Source organism: Linepithema humile, chromosome 1 (assembly GCF_040581485.1).
Source record: "Linepithema humile isolate Giens D197 chromosome 1, Lhum_UNIL_v1.0, whole genome shotgun sequence".
Classification (NCBI taxonomy): Eukaryota; Metazoa; Arthropoda; class Insecta; order Hymenoptera; family Formicidae; genus Linepithema; species Linepithema humile.
In genome coordinates this window covers 9,333,633-9,355,828 of record NC_090128.1, presented here as the reverse complement: position 1 = coordinate 9,355,828, position 22,196 = coordinate 9,333,633, and the positions used below count along the sequence as shown (strand labels likewise).

At 36.7% G+C, this 22,196-nt stretch overlaps 2 protein-coding genes across 3 annotated transcripts in view; one reads left to right on the top strand and one right to left on the bottom strand.

The window, feature by feature from the left end:
* The window catches only part of Mrtf (Myocardin-related transcription factor), a 211,812-nt gene that overhangs the window by 11,801 nt on the left and 177,815 nt on the right, over window positions 1-22,196 (top strand). For both annotated transcript variants that reach the window (XM_067359899.1, XM_012367993.2), the window contains one exon: window positions 7,592-7,828. The gene's annotated coding sequence lies outside the window, so the exon portion shown is untranslated. The remainder of the gene's footprint in view (window positions 1-7,591; window positions 7,829-22,196) is intronic.
* Window positions 154-21,535, bottom strand: LOC105672831 (GTP-binding protein Rhes). Its single transcript, XM_012368014.2, has 6 exons — window positions 20,966-21,535; window positions 9,234-9,535; window positions 7,120-7,277; window positions 2,815-3,001; window positions 2,512-2,722; window positions 154-2,274 (listed from the first exon to the last, which is right to left on the bottom strand). The coding sequence occupies exons 2-6, from the start codon at window positions 9,368-9,370 to the stop codon at window positions 2,056-2,058; spliced, it is 912 nt and encodes a 303-aa protein (XP_012223437.1). The 5' UTR covers window positions 9,371-9,535; window positions 20,966-21,535; the 3' UTR covers window positions 154-2,055.

The following is a 22,196-nucleotide window of genomic DNA, read 5'->3' as shown; positions in this document are numbered from 1 at the left end:
CGCGATCGCAGCAAACGACTTCTCGCTTCGCTGATTAAAGCGTCGTCGTGATCGCGCGAGAAACACTCGGGAACACGGATATTTTGGTACCCGCTTTGTGTTTCTTGTGGGCACACCGGGATATAAATATGGGTTCATAGAATTATGTGAGAATATGGAGAAAATGTTGTTTATTCAATACAAAATGCGAGCATAATGGCGCATGGTCGCGATTAATTTTTTTTCTTTTTTTTATCTGCGAAATATAGCTTTGCCCGGTGAAGCTTTGCGCTTGTTTTTGGTTAGAGTCGACTTATACGAGCCGTCTAATTGGTCAAATCGTCGATTGTATCTTATTGTTAGAGTAACTATAGCCAAATCTATGGGAAGAGAAAGGATGTTTATTTTGGACAGTCGCAAAGAGAGATCTACGTATGTCTATAATATCCTCTCGATCCATCGATTGAAATGCATTTGTCAAATGAGACATGTGTAAAAAAATATATTTTTTTAAACTAAGGAATAAATTTTACAAAATTTCAACAAATTAGTATTCCTTTAATAGTTTCTATTTATCGCATATATCTATTCTTTTTCCAGCTGAAGTGTAACAAAAAGAAAATGTATAGGCTTCTCCACAAATTAATTATCTGTTGTTGCTGGAGTATGAATATGAATCTTTCGGGTTTGATATTTGTACAAATTGTGTTTTTAAATGGCAAATCATTTTTTAATTATATTAAATCATACGTAAAAGATCGAGTCGCGTTCGAATGCATACGCAATCAATGGAGGAACAATTTTCATATGTTTGTCCGTTATATTTTAACAAGTTTAAGATGCATAGAAAAGGAGGTCGAGATACGGAAGTATCGATTGACTTTGTACGCATGTGGCATGTAATCCAAGTCTCGTCATTGACAATGTAGTCACGCTGATCGCGCGCGTTGAAAGTGGCGAACCGAGTACGAAGTGGTGCCGTAACGAGATTAATTCGATTTAACAGAAATCCATGGAATACGCGAGAGGGATGCGATAAAAGGAAAACGACGCTACGCAACGATCGAATATTCGTTCCTTGAATCGGGCGCTATTAGTGGAATTACAACGTTCTAGATCTTACGTGGAAGTATAAACATCGTTCCTTCGCGTGTCGGAACCCGAGTAAGGCTACGATGGGCGCAGTTAACTAATTCGGTAAAAAGCTTTTTCGCCGCGTCTCGCAATCTCATTCGACACAACGCTGACACTTCCCGACCTCTTGTCCGCAATTGCACGATTGTCGATTTCCCGTCAGGATTTTCTGTTTTAAAAATTTTAATAAAATGTTTGAAAAATTTGTACCTAATAGAAAGAGTGCTCCCTTTCGTGCGACTCGATCATCTCGTTGCTGTCGAGGAATCCTCTGATCGAATATCAAACGATCTCCGTGTTAGTCAAAGTATCAATTTCCCGTTTAGCGTTTGATCGACGACGATTAATTAACGTAACGACTCTCTCTCTCTCTCTCTCTTTTTCTCTCTCTCTTTCTCTCTCTCTCTCTCTCTCTCTCTTTCTCTTTTTCTTTCTCTCTCGCGTTCACATCTTAAGTTAATTATACGTGTTACCTTCGGGACGTTACGCTAAAGCTATATTCCATTAATTAATTAAGGCGAGTAGCGTGGTCGGTTTAAATATGACTTCTCTTTAGCGATCTTCGTTCGCGAGTACTCGCTTCACATTATCTTCATCTTTGCAGCGAAGTCTGACAATTGTAAACCTGAAAGTTTCGATCGCATAACATATATAAGGTTTCTGTCGAACAATATTAGTTATCTTTCTTTCTCTCGTCTTTTTCTCTCTCCGACAAGAAACGCTATATAAGAAAATTATTATTATAAATTATAATGATGATAAATACCAATTTTAATAAATTGAAATATACAGAGAGATAGTGCCACTCGTACATTAATCACAGTAAAATTGTAGCAAGTAGAGACAATGACACTCGTTTCCGAAGATCGCTTTTAAACACATTACCATATTTCTTTATATTTCTAGAAATTTGTCCGTGCGCGTGAAATTTATTTTGAAATATCACTGTATCGAGCAGGCCTTCCTGGATTCCGTTCTTCCTGTTCTAAGCGTGATCCTAGATCCTGGCGCGTTGTTCTCATTCCCGGCCGCGAGCGAACACGTCTTCGTTCGCATGATCATTAAGTCCGTCCTTATGCTGGGACGTCGTACGTTCGGCGCCACGACGCCGCAAGCGTCGCTCAGTCGGCGTTTTATGCTGAGAGTGGCTTTGTGCCGCGGCTGGAAACAAAAGCGTCGCTTTTTAAGGCTTTTCCGCCGATATCACGAAAGGCAATCCCCCGTTTAATCGATCGCAATGCGACTCCGAGACGACAATACTCCGTGCCATTCCGCGCTTTGTCCGTTTTAATCGGATTTTCCGCGAGAATTTCCCGTCGCAGAAGCCGTTGATTACTCTTGATGAAGTTACAATGTAATGAATTATCTTTAAACATCGTTAAACGTCGTTGTACGTACCTGCGAGGGCGGTAACATGGTTGGCGAGCCGAAAGTGAGTGGCACCTTTCGGTGATGATTCGGAGCCATCTCCAGAGGTAGACCCGCCACCACGAATAGCTGATAAAAAAGTTCATCCACGTGATAGTTTCGCTTCGCGGAAGCCTCCACAAAGATGCAGCATTCATCCTGACTAACGCAATATTGCTCGGCTTCCTCCACCGTGACCGTCCTGCAACGACGAAAGATTCGTCGCTAAGATAATTACGCGATAACGGGAGAATATTATTCGCGGGACCGAGAATCAAGAACAGAGAAACGTACTTTACGTCTTTGTCGCATTTATTTCCCACGATGACCATAGGGACCTTCAGACTGTAGTGGCTTCTCCTGCTCTTTGTGGCACTCTGGGTAGCGCTCACTTTAGTCTCGAGGATCGCCTCTCTCAGTCTGATGGCCTCCTCGAAGGACTCCCGACAGTCCATGCTGAACACCACAACGAAGAGATCTCCTGCGAAATCGTACCGAAACGTAGTCGATTTCTCAGAAACAATATTTAATCATAGATATTATATTCAGAATGTTAAATTAGGATATTTACATTGCAGATAAATGTAAATCGAATGATTCGTGTTTCCTTTAAATCTACTGAAATTGCAAGTTTGCACAACAATTTTTTTTATCGCATTTGTAATAGTTTTCAAGTTTGAGCTTCATTTGCACGCAACTACCGTGCGACACAGGCCGCAATCATTTCGAACAGGACAGGAGTCGGCGCACGCTGTTGCATACGGGCTAATTATAAACAGTCACGCGAGTCACATGCGCGACACGCGTGTTACGGATTATGAATATTTATCCTGATGGATTTATTTCCACGGCGACGGGGGTGTGGCCCGGTGTATTTATAAATTTACCCTAACGACGGTAACGGCGTAACAATTCCGGGTCTTGAGCGCGCTGTTACCGCTTGTTCCCGACAAAAAAGCGTCGCGAACAAAAGGGCGAGTAGGATCAACTGGCTGTTCTCGTAAACGAACAAAAAGCTCGTCCAATAGGAGAGTCGACGAGTCGGGCGTATAGAACGTAAGCTCGGTAATAACGTCGCTTTGCCAACATACCGCTCCACTTGGTTTTATTATCGCGTATCCTCTCGCTAGAAGATGCCGCTAAGTGTCTCATATAATAATAATGTCACCGTTAACCGTGCATTGGTGGTATAAAATCTAAAAAGATCTCATTTTTGTACCGTTATCAAAAATTTACTATCATTATTACATTATTACGATTTCATTGATTATAATCATTATAATTATTAATAATTGTGCATTATTATGCATTATTATGCATTATTAATTTCATTATTTTCATTTATTTCATATCCGTTCAATATCTGATTTTATGGCAAACTGTGCATGGATCTCGAATTCTACGAGTTATAAACGAGAGAGAGAGAGAGAGAGAGAGAGAGAAATAAGAGTTTTCTATTAAGATAAATCTATTACATAATTGGGTCACGAAATTGCTATTACAGAGTTAAAAATCGTATAATCTTTAATTTAATTTCACGAGAAATGATTTGTCTTAAAACTCGACACGTAACAAAATTTATTTCTTCTACAAATACAATTTCCGAATTGCAAAGATAATCAATTTTATTTATCTGGTGATCCATTTAACTGTGCTTTTCTTACATATTGCTTCTTCTTGTTCGCGCTCATCTTATTCCTTCTTAGGTTTGACCTCCATATTACAATAATCTTGTTGCTTCGTGACTACCATGTAGAGCGTTGCAAGATATTTTATCCCCGCGAAACGCGCCAGCAAGCCCGATATTGTCCTCGTCGCGAGATGAAAATATATGTGTGCCAGCCATTATGCTGCATAAAGTTCGTGTCTTTGGTGTCGAAAGGAATTCTCTCTTCTCGCAATAGCCGGAGCCTCGTCCGGAGGCTCATTGTCTTCGAATCGGGGTCATATCGCGTTCGTGTTCAGGCGTATTCCGACAACAGATTCGCGGAACGCAGAAACCTTTTTTTGCGCCCTTGACGCATAAATCGGTCTTAAACCTGCGAATGGCTGTGTTTGCGAGAAAGTGACGTCGTTTGTTCGCACATACAATTATTGCGCCTGTATTCCCAAAGTTTTTCGCTGCGTAAAAAACACAGCTTTATTTATAACTTTATACAGCTATTTCAAATACTGAGAGAATTGAAAAGCGCAACTATAATCCATACTATTTATAATTGATGCGCAAGAAAAAAGTTACATTTGACGCGAACATGACTTATTGATATATTATCATTCTATGCGCATCTTGCACGAAATGCAGTCGGTCGATCTATGAATTATTAAGAGATCTCCGGTGGATCTGGAGAAAAAAGCAAACGTAAAATCATGAATGCACGGAATTTCTAATGGCACGACCGTGGGACGGAATACAAAGCTAAACACGCCACGATGAAATTCCCATCAACGCTGCTTTTCTTGATTTCCGCACTCACGGTCGGCAATTTAAAAATTCTTCGGATTTACGCGTCTAATTTTGCCGCGCGCTCCTACGTGAGGTCACCTCGCTTACGACACGCGACGATACATTACCGTTTCTAGCCGTATGTAGAACGATAACTCGCGAGAAACGAATATCGGTTCTATCCAATGCAATTTGTACAACTTTGCTCACAGCAAGCGAATTGAAGGTACTTGAACCCCAGGGGCAAACAGCTGCCACCGAAAATTTTAAATTATAAAAATTTTTTGGGTACGTTGTGAATTTTTTGCATAATACATTACAGCAATAAAAAAATATGAAACATGAAATATTTTCACTGCTATTTTTTACTTCTGTTATAACAATAAATTTTTGTTCACGGTCTTTGGACAATATAATAAAATCAACAAAACGTTCGTGAAATAATATAAATAGTTTTATACAATGTTGCAACTTATCGAATTTTTATAAAAACATCAGTTTTTTTATATTTCAATGCTCGAGATAAGCGCCTGTGCAATAATTCGTCATTGTCTTAATGGATAATGTCGTTTTGGGAATTGCGCGCTATGCATAGATCGCAACTTGGATTATATATCACATCGGTCTATCTGACGTGTAAGCATGTATTATATACATCCAAACGTAAATATGTATTTTCAGTTGGTTGGGGGGTCCCCGTCTTCTATCTTGACAAGCACGATACTGCAATTGTCGCGCGTCCAACAGTATGGCACGATATCAGGTTATCAGGTGGCAATGCTTGATGTGACGAGGGACAAGGGACATTTACGTACAAAATCAGCAAGGCACAAATAGTCTTGTGCGACGCGGAAATTACCGAGTAAAAAAAGAAGAGGGAGAGTGGTTCGAATTGGGAGTTATCGAGCGAACGTATCCTCTACACGTCCTTCCTCACATTTTGCGCAAACAGAACGTCCTTCGATACTGTCGGCCACTTATCACCGTCTTAACCCTCATCTCTCAACTCTCGACTCGTTGAACATCCCTCCTTAGCTTAACACATTTGTGATGATAACTGGCGCTACAGGGCGGACGTTTCTCATTTATATATAGATGAAATGCAATCAATTATATATTTAGACAGTTAAATGTACTGTGTTTAGAGATTCAATTAAACAATAAGCACGTTTGAACAACTTTCATTATTAGAGCAGTTTAGCTTATATATTCTATTATTACTAATTTGAAAGAAAGTTGAAAACAAAAAGAAATATAAAAACTAGTGCGATATTATAATTTAAAATATATTGCAATTGAATCTTTTAAGAAAATTCTTCTGATAGAAGTTTGCATGCAGGGAAAAAATGACAATAAATAAAATAATAAAGCGACTGTTTTGACATTTGTGGATTCTAATTTGCGCTAAATTCTTAATTCGTCAGAGATTGCATTCTTTTCTGTAATGTTAGATATTTGATTAGGTTTCACAAAGTTAATCGAAATCTGGATGATATTTGTATCATGCAGCCTTGTATTTAGATTTTGTTGAAATTCCGATAACAACCGAGACAGTTGATATCACCCCAGGCAGCCTTTTCTCTCGAACTCTTTCCGTATGCACGGCATAGCGAAGTGTCGTTGTCGAGGATATGAGATTTTCTAAAACTTTCAGAGCGTGAGTTTGACAAAAAAACCTGGTGTTTTTTTTGTATGGCTACAGGCATTTTCTTGCTACATCGAAGAACGAAAGTTTCTTTGATCATCAAGGGCAGATTAAAATACGATGGTAAAATCTTTATAAATGACGCCGTAAATATACCAGCCGTGTTTTCTAAATGCTTCAAGATTTACGAAACAGTGCACACAGTAAAAACATGTCTGAGTCTTTCCGCTCTTTCATCTATCGCAGTCTGGCGTATACTCATACAAAATGCATTGCGGTGCATTTGCACCGCGCCGCTCGCATGCAATTTTTCATTCGCTCGTACAAGAATTAAATATCCATTAATTTCTCCCCATTCAATATCCGCCACGATAAAAGCAAAATGTCGCTATCCAACGTTAAATTTTAATATCGGCAGAAATACTTTCAAATATTTTGCGGCGCCTTGAGTGCGACGTTATTTCGAAAAAGAGCAGCGCATTGCTCCAGAGATGTAAGTCGATGGACTTACCCGTCAGGAAGGACAATCGTCGCATCGCCGGAAACGGATGGTTTCCGCTTGTATCCAAGAGATCAAGCTGGTGAACCTCGCCTCTGATCCTATAAAGTTTCCTGTGAAAATCTTCTATCGTTGGCGTGTAGCTCTCCTCGAATTTGTTGGACAGAAATCTGAAAGCGACAGCGATTTTACTCGCATAAGCGCTTCGTTATTTTGTCTCTATTTTTCTCTATAATTCTCTATAATTCTTCGTTTATCGGTTTATACCTTTTGAACTTTAAATTTATATCCACTTTTCTATTTCTGTAAACTTTTCATATTATCCAATCGATTAATAATATTATATAATCTAATATATAATTTGCAATCTAATTCTATTTGTTACTATAATTAATATAAACCTGTATTATTATAAAGCTTTAGTTATATAGCTATAGTTCTATTTTGAACGCTGTTGTAATGTAGATATATTTATCTTTTACAGATAAAATGCATGCGCGCGCGTTGTTAATTGCGGAAGTGTTGATTTCGGGAGTGACGTGATAGTTTCGTGCGATTTTTATGTTCAAACACATACGTGAGCAATGCGTGTGTTATCATATTCGGGCACACGCACGAACAGTGCCCGTGTTATCGTAACGCGAACGCGAATGAGTATCATAAAAAACCACTGAGAAGGAGTGACCTAGGGGATATCGGGCGACGTTGGAGCAGTATTGTGGTAAGTAATTTATTGCAAAAATGCAAACTTTTTTAGTCACCTTAATATGAGGATATGGAGCTGTTTTTCGTAGATAACTCCGAAAAAAGTATTCAGCAGTAGCGAGTATGAACACATCCGTATTATTTAGACGATAAATTAATGTGATTTAGAAACTTACAAATTAAAATTTATAAATTTCTAAATCACATTAAATAGTATTCGATACCTTTTGAACTTTTCATTAAATCCGATATAATTTTCCTCGTATTTTCAGATTAAAAACATTAAATGATACACAAATTGCTGGATACTTGAGAAAAAAAAATTATGACACATTAATTGTTTATTAATGTACTACCTCGTAATTTTATTAAATTATTTGCGTTTTAAACACTGCAATTAAACAATCTATTTTATAAAATTAAAGCAATTAATTTTTTTATTTGATTATGTAAACGTATTTTCTGAAGCAAATGCGGGTTTAATGAATACAGAGTTAATTATAACACCGAGTATTTAAAAAGTCACGTTCATGGACGACGTTAAACGTCTGCTTCGTTTTTTGAAATGGCTCATTAGCGGTAGCAACACATGTAAAAAAATTTGCTTCGCATGCATGAAGCTGATAGTTAAACGCCGTATGAGAGCTTGCGTAATTGCGTAATTCAGAATAGCCTATATAACTTTGGACTTTGAGCCGCATATTTTCGACGTTTTGCGCAGAATTGCTACGTTCGTCAATGTACAGAATCGGCCAGCAACGAAAAATTTTGTTGTCCTCTTAATAATTGAAAACTGCTCCTTTGTCTCGATGAGAAAAGAATTATAATTAGCTTGCAGTTTTAACAGCCCGATCCAATCATTCAAAAGGATTAGCTTTTGTTCTATCAGGGACACATGGTGGTTTTTCGATATCGTATTGTACGATAGCAGTGGTCGTGCAGCAATAGCAAACACAATAATGTGGCGCGTAGTAGTGAGTTGCCAACACAGTTCAAAGATTAATTGAATTACATTGTTTCACACTATTAGTAATCGATCTGCGAAAGGGAGCACGACGAACGGAATGTGGAGGGCTGAACGCAGAAAAGCGTATAGGGAATACCAAACGTATAGAATGCACGGCGGAATCAAATTGGCCAAATTCTAGCAATAGGCATTTAGAGAAAATATTTTTAAAGCAAACAAAGATGAAGAAATTAAATAGAATAAAATTACATAACTAAATTAGAAAATATAAATTTATAAAACGTTTCTATATTTATAAATATATAGATTTATAAAATATCTGTATATTTTATAAAATTACGTTTGATAAAAATAATAATAATAAGACAAGAAATAAAAGTGACAGAGCGACTAAAGCGAGAAAAGAGCGCTTTTGTAAGCTGAACATTACGATTTGTCTATTTCATGTGTTTACCGTGCTACAATGGCGGTTTTTCCAACACGGGCACTGCCGAGCATAACAAGGCGATAGCAGTTACGCGGCGGCGGCTTGCAGGCGTCCTCCTGCGACGAGGTGGACGCGGGGCTCGGGCTGACAGGCATAGCGAGCATTCCATCCTCCGGGCCCGAGGGACCCTGACCCTCCACCAGCTCCGGCTCCGCTTTCCCTCCCCGCCGACCGCGAGCGTTAAGCCGATGCTCGGCGGGCTCGTCGGCTGCACTTCCGCTTCTGCAGAGCCTCTGCACGCAGCACAAAAGTCGGCCGCACGCCTCCAGCTACGCAAATGAGAATTATTCATCAGGGGATGCGGCATTAACCCTTTGACCCCCTTATTATTTCTCATATATGTTAAATTTCAAAGTCCTTGTATAATTTAATCAGTCAAGCTGAGACGGAAACTGGTATAAAAATAATGTATATTTCACGTAACATATCGTCGCGCAAAAATATAGTTATTTTGCTGCGTTCTAAATTTCTAAAATAATTAGAAAATATCTTATTCTTTTGATACAAATACCCAGATAGCAAAATGTTAACAATGTTGGCAGATTGACAGCAAATTTAATCAAATTTTGTTAAATTTGCTGTCAATCTGCCAACATTGCTAACATTTTGTTTACTGGGCTAGGAACAAAGCAACAATAATGTCGAAATAATATTTCAATGATGAAACGGGTTAGTGTTGCTTGCATTTCTGGTTTTCAGTATAAATTTGGATCGCTTGTTTACGTTTTATATAGAATTTCAATAGTGTGCAATTCTCTTTTACGTGAAATTACACAGAAAATCCACAGATTTTTAGAAAATCCACAGATTTCACTAAATTTAAGAACTAAAGTCATTAATAGATAAAGTTATTAATTTTTATTTCTTACTTTTTTATTATTATTTCCATCAAACGTAATTTTACACATATAATATTGTTATAAATTTATTTCTCTTAAATGTAGTTACGCCATGCAGTATGTCATGTGCTTTGTGCATGTTTCGCGAAATCCGACAAACAATCGTATTTACAGTACTTTTCCGAGCTTGAAAATTTTCCAATAAATAAAAGGATTACGATCGTGTCCAGGCTTGCAGACGATAGTGTATCCCTCCCCAAGGAATCGTGAAATGTAGAAAGAATGAGATGTTCGAAATCCAAGCATGAATGCATGAAGTCCGATTGAATTTTCTTGGATTGATTCGTGGTGGAAAATTTCGCCAGAAATACTTTTATTAAAGCGGGAAGGGAAAATAAAGAAAACAGACGAGCATTCCGAAAGCCTCTCGAGAATGTTCTCGAATATTTCCCTTGTTTTCTGTCGAATGTTAGAATATTTGGAAGTTGTTTGTAGAAACAATATTGGAAAAAATCCCATTTTTCCAGAAGTCGAGAGATGAAACACTACTGTGATATGACATTATCGGCACATTCGGCATTTTCAATCTCCGCAATTATACAATTCCCGATAAATTGTTGTAGAGTGTAGCATACTCGGTGAGCATCACATATTTTATGAAGTTTAACGAGAATGCTTGTTACGTCGGCTTGAAAAAGTTTCGAGGAGACGTGCTATATAAACGCGAGAAACTTAGTGTAGTAGTATGTAAGTGCTATGGGAATTGGAGGGTTAAGGTTCCTTAAATACATCTTGGAATATCCTAAGATAAATTTGAAATACTTCGCGCATCCCCCTTGTATACTCATGCATTACACGTGGAAAATACAACCTTCTTCCGCATAACTCATTTATTTGAAATGTATTGTTCTATTTCGCATTTTCCATTTAAATTGCGAAGAAATAATAAAGCGTGAAAAACAAAAGATTGTAAATGTAAAAATATTTTTATCATTAATTTTCTCTTTAAAAAACATATCAGTATATTATACCCACAATATTTTATAATTTATAATTATATTATAAATATAATTATATTATATTATAAATTTTTAAATTATATTATATATAAATTATATTAAATTATATTATATATAAAATATCGTGGGTGTAATTCAGAAAAACTTTATAAAATATAGAAGAATGCAAATAATATTTTTTCTATATTTTTAAAATTAATATGTATTGTTGAAAAAAGTAGTTAGTAAAATTTTATTTTTTTTACAACTTACAATTTTTCTATTTCTCGTGTTCAAGCAATAATTATTTATGTTTTTCGAATGTTTCTCGGATATCAAAAGTGGCTTTATTCACACTTAAGAAACAAAGATTTTATCTACGGTAAATGATAACATTCTTCTTCGTTTTTGTCTTTGGAAAGTTTACCTTGCGACTTGGATATTCGCAGACGCGACCTAGTCGCAGAAACTAGTGGGATAATAGAACGCGTTACATCTTTACCATAACGCCGTGCATTTCTAACTTGAGCGCGCTGAATAGACGACTAATGATTTCAACAAAGCAAGTTCTGAATACCGCTTAACACCGTTTTACGCACGTTAGTTAGAGAAGACCTATTAGAAGAGATAGGAACGGTGCTTTACTTGGTGAAACGATACTAAAGCTACTTGTGAATAATTCTATGATTTTTTCAGAAAAAAGAAAAATTAAACATTTAATTACCAAAAATTTAGATTTGAATACCACTAAATTTATTAAACTACTTAGATTCGTTCATTAATAACTTTGAAAATTGTGTTAAAATGTAATTTTTGCTTTCAAAACTATAAAAGTTTGTTATTGCACTAATCGTCGGACAAATAATCCACATTTATCTTGAAACTGAATAAATGGAAAATTTACAGAGCGCAATACGGGTTGTTGATCGAGAATCTTCGCGGACGCGTTTCGTTGAAAAATACATGAAGTAAACTTGATGCTCGTCGTCGTTGCTCGGCAAATTTACCTTTGGACAAGGCGGTGTACCGCTCCGTGTACCTCAGTTTCGAGACGATATGCAAGAGGTGAGGCTTTATAAATATTTAAATGGGACACCTGATGCCCGTCGCCGAGGGTGTGGGCTGCAATTATTAAAGCCTCCATTAAAACACGTCGCACGTATTGCTCTGTTTTTTTCTCTCCTTGTCTCTTTAGATATGTAATAACCTATTTCGTATGAAAGTGAACATAGATCGCGTTTTATCTTCCAGAACGGTAGCTGTAGGAATCGCCCGGATATACTCGACTGTCGTTTAGCAAATGGCGGCATAAATCGTGCGACATACAGATAGAAGAACTTCGTTTCAACTTTATCTCAAATATCGTTTCATTTTGACCATTACCGCACGTCGTTGAGCTTTTAAACCTCCAAGCAAAATTGCAATTACCGACCGCAATTGTTTCAGTGTTGAGAGCTATTATTACTTCGATAATGGTTTATTTCTGTTCTACACCGCGGAGAAATGGGGTTACGCTATTTTTTGTCGCATTAGCTATAAACGTACGGAAAGCGAAATGCTGGAGAACTTTCGCGTATGCCGGCAGGATCATTTCTATCGTCATACCTCCGTGCAAGTGTGACGAGTGTTATCCGTCTCGAGATACGTCTCAATGGTATCGACATTTTCTGCAGTTCCATTCGCGTATCTTTTTCCGTCGTACAAATACTTCTCGAACCTGTCTATATTACTATTTTTAGGATTTATGAACGGTTTCAGCAGAAGTCGGTTAACTTTAGATGAAGTACTTTCATCTACCACAACTACATTCCCTTCTAGAATTAGATCTGGTATATAAAAAGCGGAGATTTATATTTTTCTCTTATTATTTTTATACGTGTAATTTCGGAAAGAGTTCGTTAAATTAAGGTTAGCTCTTTCATTATTTCTTACTACCATGGTTTTTTTTAAGCACAACTTTTTACGAAGCATTCAATTATGCATACAATAAGTATAATTTGATAGAGAAACAGGAAAACACAATGTGTGTATTTTCCTGACAAATCTGAAATAATTTTCAGTCATTATTTAATGATTGAAATTATTTTCAATCAATACGTTAATTCGTGCTTCTCTTATCAACATTGATTAAGATTAAAAGTTAAAATTAATCGATGCTGATAAGAGAAAGCACGAATTAACGTACTGTGATTATACAAATATCACGGAATGATAATCTTCGTGCCAATTTTTGTTCCAATTCCCAGACCGCTATCGAAGACAATGGACCCTCAAGGGAAGTAGTAACGGTTTGCTTATGGTCTGACTGTGAACATTCGCTGCAAATGGTAGTGAGTTCCTTCAATGGTGCCAAGATAGAAACTACATTAAGCTGTGAGAATATGTAAATGCTGATATTAGAGCTCGTGTCATTATCTCTTATCTTTCCGACCGCCTCAAAGTAGTCGAAAATAATCACTTCGATCGACGATTGCACGATTCGAGCTACCTTATCAGGTCAATGTATCTCTCGTATATTTTTAGCAACGACATTAGACATAGAATCTTAGCCAGAAAATCTGACCGTGAAACGTGCAGACTTCTATAAGGTTCCGCTTTAGGTAAGATTAAATTACAGATAAGCCTTGACATTAGCTGTAGATTTTAATCTCTGCTTACGATAGCATCAGGAAAAATGGATTTTTAATGAAATCTCGCATTCTCAAAGAATTCGTTATATTCGTGTACCTTAAGCATTTGTTGGCATGTTACACTTTATATTTGCTGTCGCTCTTTGCGATATAATACACAAGCTCAGAAAAATGAGCGACAAATATGTGCCACGCGTGTGCTATTGATTTTACGATTGCGCGTTACGACAAAGCTCTCGTCTACACGCGAGGATTTGAGAAACATTGATCTCTTAACGCCAGCGACCCGACCGAACTCTAATACGACTGAACAAGATATATCGGTTGTCCGAACAGTGCCGGCAACATCGGCAATCGGATTATCATGACCGTTGTTCGACCGCTCTCGGCAGGACACGCCGTTCGGTGATATCGGACAAAGTTCTGAGTGTATCACACAGACGTTATCCTCTTAATGTTACGTAGCTTAATCACACTAAGCGGATTCGCCCGTCAACTCTCGCTAAACATCTGTTTAATGATTCAATGACATAATATTTTCTCGATCAGCGATCGACTGAACTTGTGTTTGATGTTTGCGCAGGTGTCCCAAGCTTAACGAAACCTCACAACAATATACCATTGTTATATTGTTCCAAGGCAATTGATTATAGGATGTAATGTTTTGTTCAATACTTGATAGTAAATAAATTGAAATTTTACTGTTTGTATTGTGCTAATTATTTATTCGCATTTATTAAGTCGGGCTATATATGCATCAAGCAGTTTATTATATTAGTTACTGTATTTCAATATGCTATTTATAGTAATATTTTATTCAGCTGCTGCATATTTTATTTTATTTGGTAGAAACATGATACACTATTGGTGATATATCTTTAGTGGCGAAACATCATTTTCGCGATATTTCATTCATCGTCGTTAATCGTCGTTGAATATTTCATTCAACGGCGTGCTCGATTTGGTGCGCGATTAAAAACTTTAAGCCGCACACGCGCGGCGAAACCGGCTTCCTATAATCTCCAGCCCGGTAAAAGCAGTGATATTATATGAACCTGGAGTTATGCAAGTATATAATTACGACGCTAAACGATTACTCCGCCCCATTTAATCCTAGGCTGACACCCTTTGCCGCCAAGTCGTTCGTTCTGACATCGCCCGAGTCACGAAGCAAAATAGTTAAAAAGCCGTCGGTTAAAAGATATTTCCCGGGGGAGAAATTTTTTTTTTACTTTATACCCGACTTAAATCATAATAAAACTGAAATTAAGTATAAGACAAACAAGAAATCAAGCGCGGTTGAAATGTAAATAATAAATAATTTACCATTTTTCTTATTGTCTTATACTTACTTTTAATTTGATCCAGAGAAACTGTTTAATATCCAGTACAGTATTATTTATTCAATGATTTGTTTAACACGTATTTTCTGATTATTTAACGATACGAAATATCGCCAACACTGAATGATCGTCACAAATCTATCCGATACAAGCAATAATTGAATAAAGACGATTTCTCGAAGTTCTCACTTTATCAGTAAATTGCAGCTACAATTAGGTAGTACGGATACGCTATTCCATCTGTAGAGAAAAGTCCGAGTAGAAGAGTGATTTCACCTCTCTTCCTCTTTCTCTTGTACCGCCTCTTTCCCTCCGGCACTCTTCTCGCTACGCTTCTCGCATCGTTACTTAACTTGGGACTAACTACTCGCTAGCATTCTATCACTGAGTGCTTTTGCTTGCTCGCGTTGTAATCTGATTGGGCTCTCGTCGTTGACTGTTATTTCGTTTGCAAGTTCGACCGGCGACTGCACGTTGTTGTCGCTGGTATTGTTGCTATCACTGTTTCCCACATGCGTCTGAATGCAAGTAACAATCGTTGATAGCAGCGAGGGCTGAAAGTGATTCACAGTTTACGAGCGAATATCATGTAGAATACGCCTGTCAACTTCAGTCGCAATGGCCGAAGAAAGGCTTACGTATTAGCACGGTGGAAATAACTTCGTTAATACTCGTGTACATAACATATGTGGTGTATTCTAAACCTTCTGTTCTTGATATGTAAACAAGTTTGACGTTTAAAATATTTAAATATCAATGCGATCAATTTTTAAAATCTAGAAAATTAAATGCTCCACAAAGAAACAAAATAGCAATCTTTGCAATCGTGCAATTTTTCAGCCAATTTTATATGAAAATTAATTGCATCACATATTTAAAATTGAAAGAAATTGGATTGTGTTTAATTAAATCGTTGCTAAAATAAAATCATCTCTGAAAAAAGAAAAAAAAAAAAAAACAGAGAAGAGGGAAATCAAGAAAGTTGTGAGCGAAAAGAAGCACAAAATAATCCAGAATATCTTACATAGATCGTCATCACCGTGAATTTCCATCGCAAATATACATACTTCCTTATACATGCGAGATACGAGCTTGTGCGTTAGACTCGATGTGTCTGGCACGCTATAACATGGAGATAAAGAAGCAGGTTTAAAGGAAACAATGTCTCGAGGCGAGTTTATTTTTGGTTCGCGCATCGTTCGAGTTAGTAAGGAAGCTTTTACGCGGCGAACTAATCGACGAAAAGCTCGGCACCGAATTTCAACTGACGGCAGGTCACGTCCCGTTAATTAAGAACTTGATTGTCTCTATTGATCGACAATTGTGAACAACCACACCCGCCGCACTCCGAATGAAAGAGCTCTTGTCGCATTTATTCATACTTGTCCACCACATTTCAGCGTTGTACTCTCGCGAGAGATAAAACGTGAAAAGAGCGCGGCAATCCCGCATTGGTTGTGTCAGTGTTTGGTAATCGATGATAATCACTCAGCCGGATGTAATCCAATGTCGATGTATTCCCTTGTGTTTTTAATTACTTAATATTGGATGCAAAATTGTTCAGATGCATTTTCAGAGATTTTTATTGAACGTGAAATTTTTCGGTTTACCCATTAAAATTTTTTGTATTAATTTTAGTAATAAATTTTTTGTTTAATTTGTAATAAATATTTCCTTAGTAAAAAAAATGTCAAAGCATCGACAGCTTTTGAGTTACAAGCGCTTGAAAGTAAAGGACCTTCCGTTTACTAAGCTTTCCAGGGAAAATTGAATAACGAAACTTCATTGTCCATCTAAACTCAAGTCAACTTTGCTTCTTGAGAATTTTAATTCAAGGTACCAAGGTATTCAATATTGAGTATTAAGAAGCGGTGGAATTTTCCTGGGTGGAAAGAAAATATCGATCGCAAATTCGATAAGCAATATATACGATAAAAAATCAACTACGTTAAATTAAAGCCGGAGGTATGATAGTCGATATACAAATATTTTTTATTTGCTTTTATACTGCGTATATCAATTATTTCTTGCGGCACATGTAATGTGATGACGGAAGACTGCCCTATCGAGTGATTGTCATTTGAACCGAAAATTCGCGCATCGTAACGATCGTAACGATGCATCGGAAGCATGCACAAAAGCGTATCGCAAAGAGACACGATGCTCGATGTACCGCGAGAAATTTGACGACGCGGGTTATTGGCGTGGAAATTTCTGCTTTTTTCATCGCAAATAGTTTTCTTTGTAAGAATCTAACAGATGCTTTTGCCGAGCTAAAGGAAATTTTCTTTGCTTCGTATTCGCGTACAATCGCGACGCTCGCTGCGAGTTTCGACGCGATGTTGAATAATCGTGCGAATGCATTTACAAACGCTACCGATTATCTTCGTGTAGCCTACTTCCTGAAATAGCTAGTTTTCTCCGCGACCTCTACCTCGCAAGTGTGATAAATTCGGTTATTGGGTCGAGAAATCGAGCGGATTTCAGAAATAATATCCTCGCTTTCTACAATATACAGTTTTTCTCATCAAATCTGTCGGAATATTTTGTTCTGTCCAGGGTTGTTTCAAGAGAAAATAACCGATTGCACTTAAGAAGATAGGTCGATGAATAAGTACATATTTGTGTACTAATATTGTACTAATATTTCTACGCCAATTGTGTTGTCAATTCGCTAGTATGTGTTTGTTTTATAAATTGTTTACACTTCTAAAATTACAATATCACTTTCAAACAACTTCTAAAATTATAATATTACTTTCTATTCTTGAATCGATGATATTTATATTTCAATACGTAACAATGTTTCGAAAAGAGCAGAATATCTTAAAAATATTATGGAGTATTTAATCTCTATTTTTATTCAATATTATCGGTTTTAAAAGGAATACATTTTTTATCAGCTTTAAGTTGCTGATGTCAGGAAGAGTCTTGAGCACTCAAATCGAGTTTATTAATTGTAAAATTGAATAAATATTTGTGATTGTATTGAAAAATCTTATCAGAGAGATAAAAAAAACTAAAAAATTTTCTAAAATATTATTTTTGTAATTTTTTAATTTCAATATTATTATTTTAATTACATAATTAAAATTTGTTATAATAGAACGCGTTATAATTAACATATGTATGTTTTGTTGTTTTGTTGTTATTTGTATATTTGTTGTAATTAATATGGATTTATATAGCAATGCGGACGAATAGTTTTATCGATTCAGCTATCGATATTTCATCTTTAAACTTGGGAATTGTGCGGTTACAACAGCCATAGCTTATAATTGCTCAATAAAGAAGCTTGGTTACGTGTACGCGATGAAGTTCGGTTGCAGAACGCGGTTACGTCTGTTGACGGTGCAACAAGTCGGGTTAACAGCTGTTTCGGCCGCATATAGTTATGTGCACGACGACGGTGCTGTGGCACTTCGATTTGGCCCAAGTCCAGGTTGAGTTTGCCGGGCTTTAGTGAACTTGGGTGTTACGTTCGTTGAATAGAAAGCCGTGCTATCAGCCGTGTAAGTACAAAGCTGCAGTAAATGAAGTATTTCTCCGGTTTAGAAACACCAAATAGGAAAGAAATCGTTATAAATAATAATAAAGCATGGCATTCTCGATATAGCTGATATAATGAGAAGCTTACTTAGCTTGTTACGGTTCAAATTAATTTCGACAAATAAATCAATATATACTAAGTATTTTGCCCTGATTTTAACATTATACAGTAACGAAAATAACGATAAATTTTTATTATTTGGAAAATTTTCTGAAGATTAGAAAAATATAGTTTGCTAATTATTATTACTGCTTCAACTATCTAGAAAATTTATCTGGAGAATTGTCGCAAAACACTATGTTAAGTCCACCTCAATGCATAACAATAAAGAATTAATTAAAATTGTGATTTATTAAAATTGCAAATTGCTGTACAGTCTCGCGCTTTTTAATAGATACATAATTATGGAAAAAAAACTGCATAGTTATAAATTCCGCTCGTATCGAAAATGTTTTAGTTTACGTACAAAATTGCGTCCGTCAACTGACGTAATATGTATCGATTATTGAAAAATGCGGGCATAAGCTTCCGGATTTCCGGTTTTTCCACTACTGCAATATTTCACATATGCGCTGAATGTCATGTTTTCAGATACGAGCACGTGTCGTAATGGCTCATAACGAGGTGTATAATGCGCGACCTACCGCTCGCGAATCAATAAAGTCCACGCTACGCGGGCACATAATTATTAACTCTTTTAAAGCCGCGCGTTTTTCTCAAACGAGAAAAAAATGCCGCCCTATAACATTATATATGTGCAAACTTTGCACTATTTGCGGAAAACATATACAACGTGCGTGCACGTAGGGTTTTAAGGGATTTTCTCGACCGCTTAGCGGAAAATCTTTGTGTTCAATGATCATCCACAGAGGTTAGACGCTTTTTGTTTTTATTAAATCGGTTTTACCGACGCAATATAAACTCCAGGTAGCTGTGCTATGAAGGTAATGTTTACAGAAAAATATCAATCTGTTGTATTGCTTTTTGCAGAAACTTGCTTGTGCATTATTTGTCGCACGGTGTCATACAGATTTATTGTTTTTTAATTCTACATGATTTAATTTTATTATAAAACTACTTTTTCTATATAGAAACATTTAAGTTAATTACAAAAAGGATAAATATTATGTAAAAACGTTTCAGAATTATGAATTTATATTTTTTTATATTTTTTTATATTTTTATATTTATATTTTTTAAAGAAACGGCCATTATATATATATATATAAACATTTATGAGAAGTAAACAAAATTCTGAGAGATTGGAGCGATAAGCTCCAGTCATGTTAAAGGATTTATTCACTTAGAAATAAGTGTATTGATCCGTATTAAACAAATTTTTTTTAACATTTAAAGTACTGACAGTATAAAAATATTTTTTTATCAAAAATTATATTTTTGACAAGTGTTAATAAAATTGGCCAATAATATGTTATAAAAATTAATAGTTCACGAAACATATTGATGGTATGTTTGATATATTTTTCGGAAAAATTTTCTCTCTGTATTTCGCAAAACTTCAAATATTGTAAATCCAACGATAGTACATAAAAAATATTATTTTTTTGGAATAACGAGATTAATATTGCTTAAAAGACCGCAAGTGTAGAGAAACTCGAAAGGACTGTCAGGACGGATTGGCAGGACATTGAGTAAATAGAAGATCAAATCACCGAGACCGAGGGCCTTTCCTTCTAGACGTCTCTCATTGCCAATATATCACGGAGCGGATATATGACATCCGTCCGAACGTTGAAGCGAAACATTTTAACGCGTTTATGAGTGTATTTAATCATAGTCAGCAATAATCATGATTAATTTCGATGCGACATGCCTCTAAAATTTTAATTACAAAGATAAAAAAACAATTACATTTAATGATTATACATTCCATTATATTTCCGTAATTCCATTCAAGAATCGGTTTCCTAAATTTTTATATATTTTGTTTTTTGTTTTTCTGCAAAATATTTTGATTTATTCTTTTTACTTTAAATATTATCAAACAGAAAGAATATTGAGAGAGTAAATATATTTTATTTAAAATGTTATTGTATGAAAAGTTATACTTTGGCTTGTGTCAAAATTGATTCCAGAATTATCTAATGTGGAAGAAATTTATTGATCTGCAGATACTAAAATTGAAGTGTATAAATTACTTTCGTGGTTTCATAGATATCGATCGTTTCCAAAAAGCTTTTGTTGTATAGCTATTCTCACCGAAGCAAAGCGATCTCACATCGCAGCATAGAATGTGCGAAACAGTGCAACCGGAGAAACGTAGACCTCTTTGTATTCTCATATTACCGTACAAATGCATTCTAACGTACGTGGCTTACCTCAAGAATGTGGACAAAGCGTTGCCGGAGGAAAAGCTTAGAAACGGGATCCGAGACATGCACCGTCCTGAACGTTAAGGACCCGTTACAGGTCCTCGATTTCTTCTCTCGATCTCGTCTACGCTCTGTCACTTCTCGCTGCACGTCGCGATACACACTCTCTTTATCTCTCTCTTTCTTCTCTCTCTCTCTCTTTTCTTCCTTCTCTTTATCTCCGCTTAGCCGCAGCGACAAGTGGCAGCTTCGGCTACCGCGTTTGACTTTTCGAGTACCAGCAGTATCTCTGTTATAGCAGGCTTTATAACCGCGCTTTAGTTGAACGAGGCCCGGACGTACCTGCCGATATGTCGTGGGTTCATTGATTTCGCGAGACGACTGGGGGGCACGCGATGATCCGCACGAGGACGTGTTCGAGGGAGATCTCAAATGAGGAGCGAGCCAAAGCGATGCCGGTGCGAAGCGCTGACTGAACCACTGGCGAGGCACAACGAGGGGTGCTCCGTACGGTGTGCTCCGATCCCCTCTGCTACTCTCACCCTCTCGATCGGTCCTCTCTCTCTTTCTTTCTCTCTCATCCTCGCTTCTCCCCCTCCGAACATCCCTCCCCTTTGCTCTCCCTCTCGCGCGCGCGTTCTCTCGTTCTCCTCGCCGCGCGCCTTCCCCCCAACGCGTACGACCCTACGCTACGCTATCGTCCTCGCCGAGATATAACAGTGTACACACGCAACACAACGAAACATCATTGGCACACGACTGATACGATCCTGCGCCCTAAACCTCGCAGGAATATCGCAAAGCTCGTCCCTTCTTTCTCTCGCGTCAGAGCGTCGATGAGATTTAAGATTTCACATATGACGGTGGGATTCCTAACGAACGCAATTTCGTATACCATCGTTTTTCTCACGATCACGAAAATCATTTTGCGGCATAGTACTGTTATTTTCCAATGTGAGATTAGAATCGCGTGAGATAATCAAAATTTTCAAGTAAATATATGAGACAAATTTTCAGTGGTAAATTCAATTTTAATAAATAACTAAATCTAATAGATGACGAAATCTTTCAATTCCCTCAATAATGAACATTTTTGTAAAAATTGTATGAGAATAATAACTATATAAATTTTTTATATATGCTAAATTAATTTTTTATGCAAAATTAAATTTTTACATATATTGAGAATATTAATAATATATCTATCATATAACTTATCGATTTCGAATAAAATATG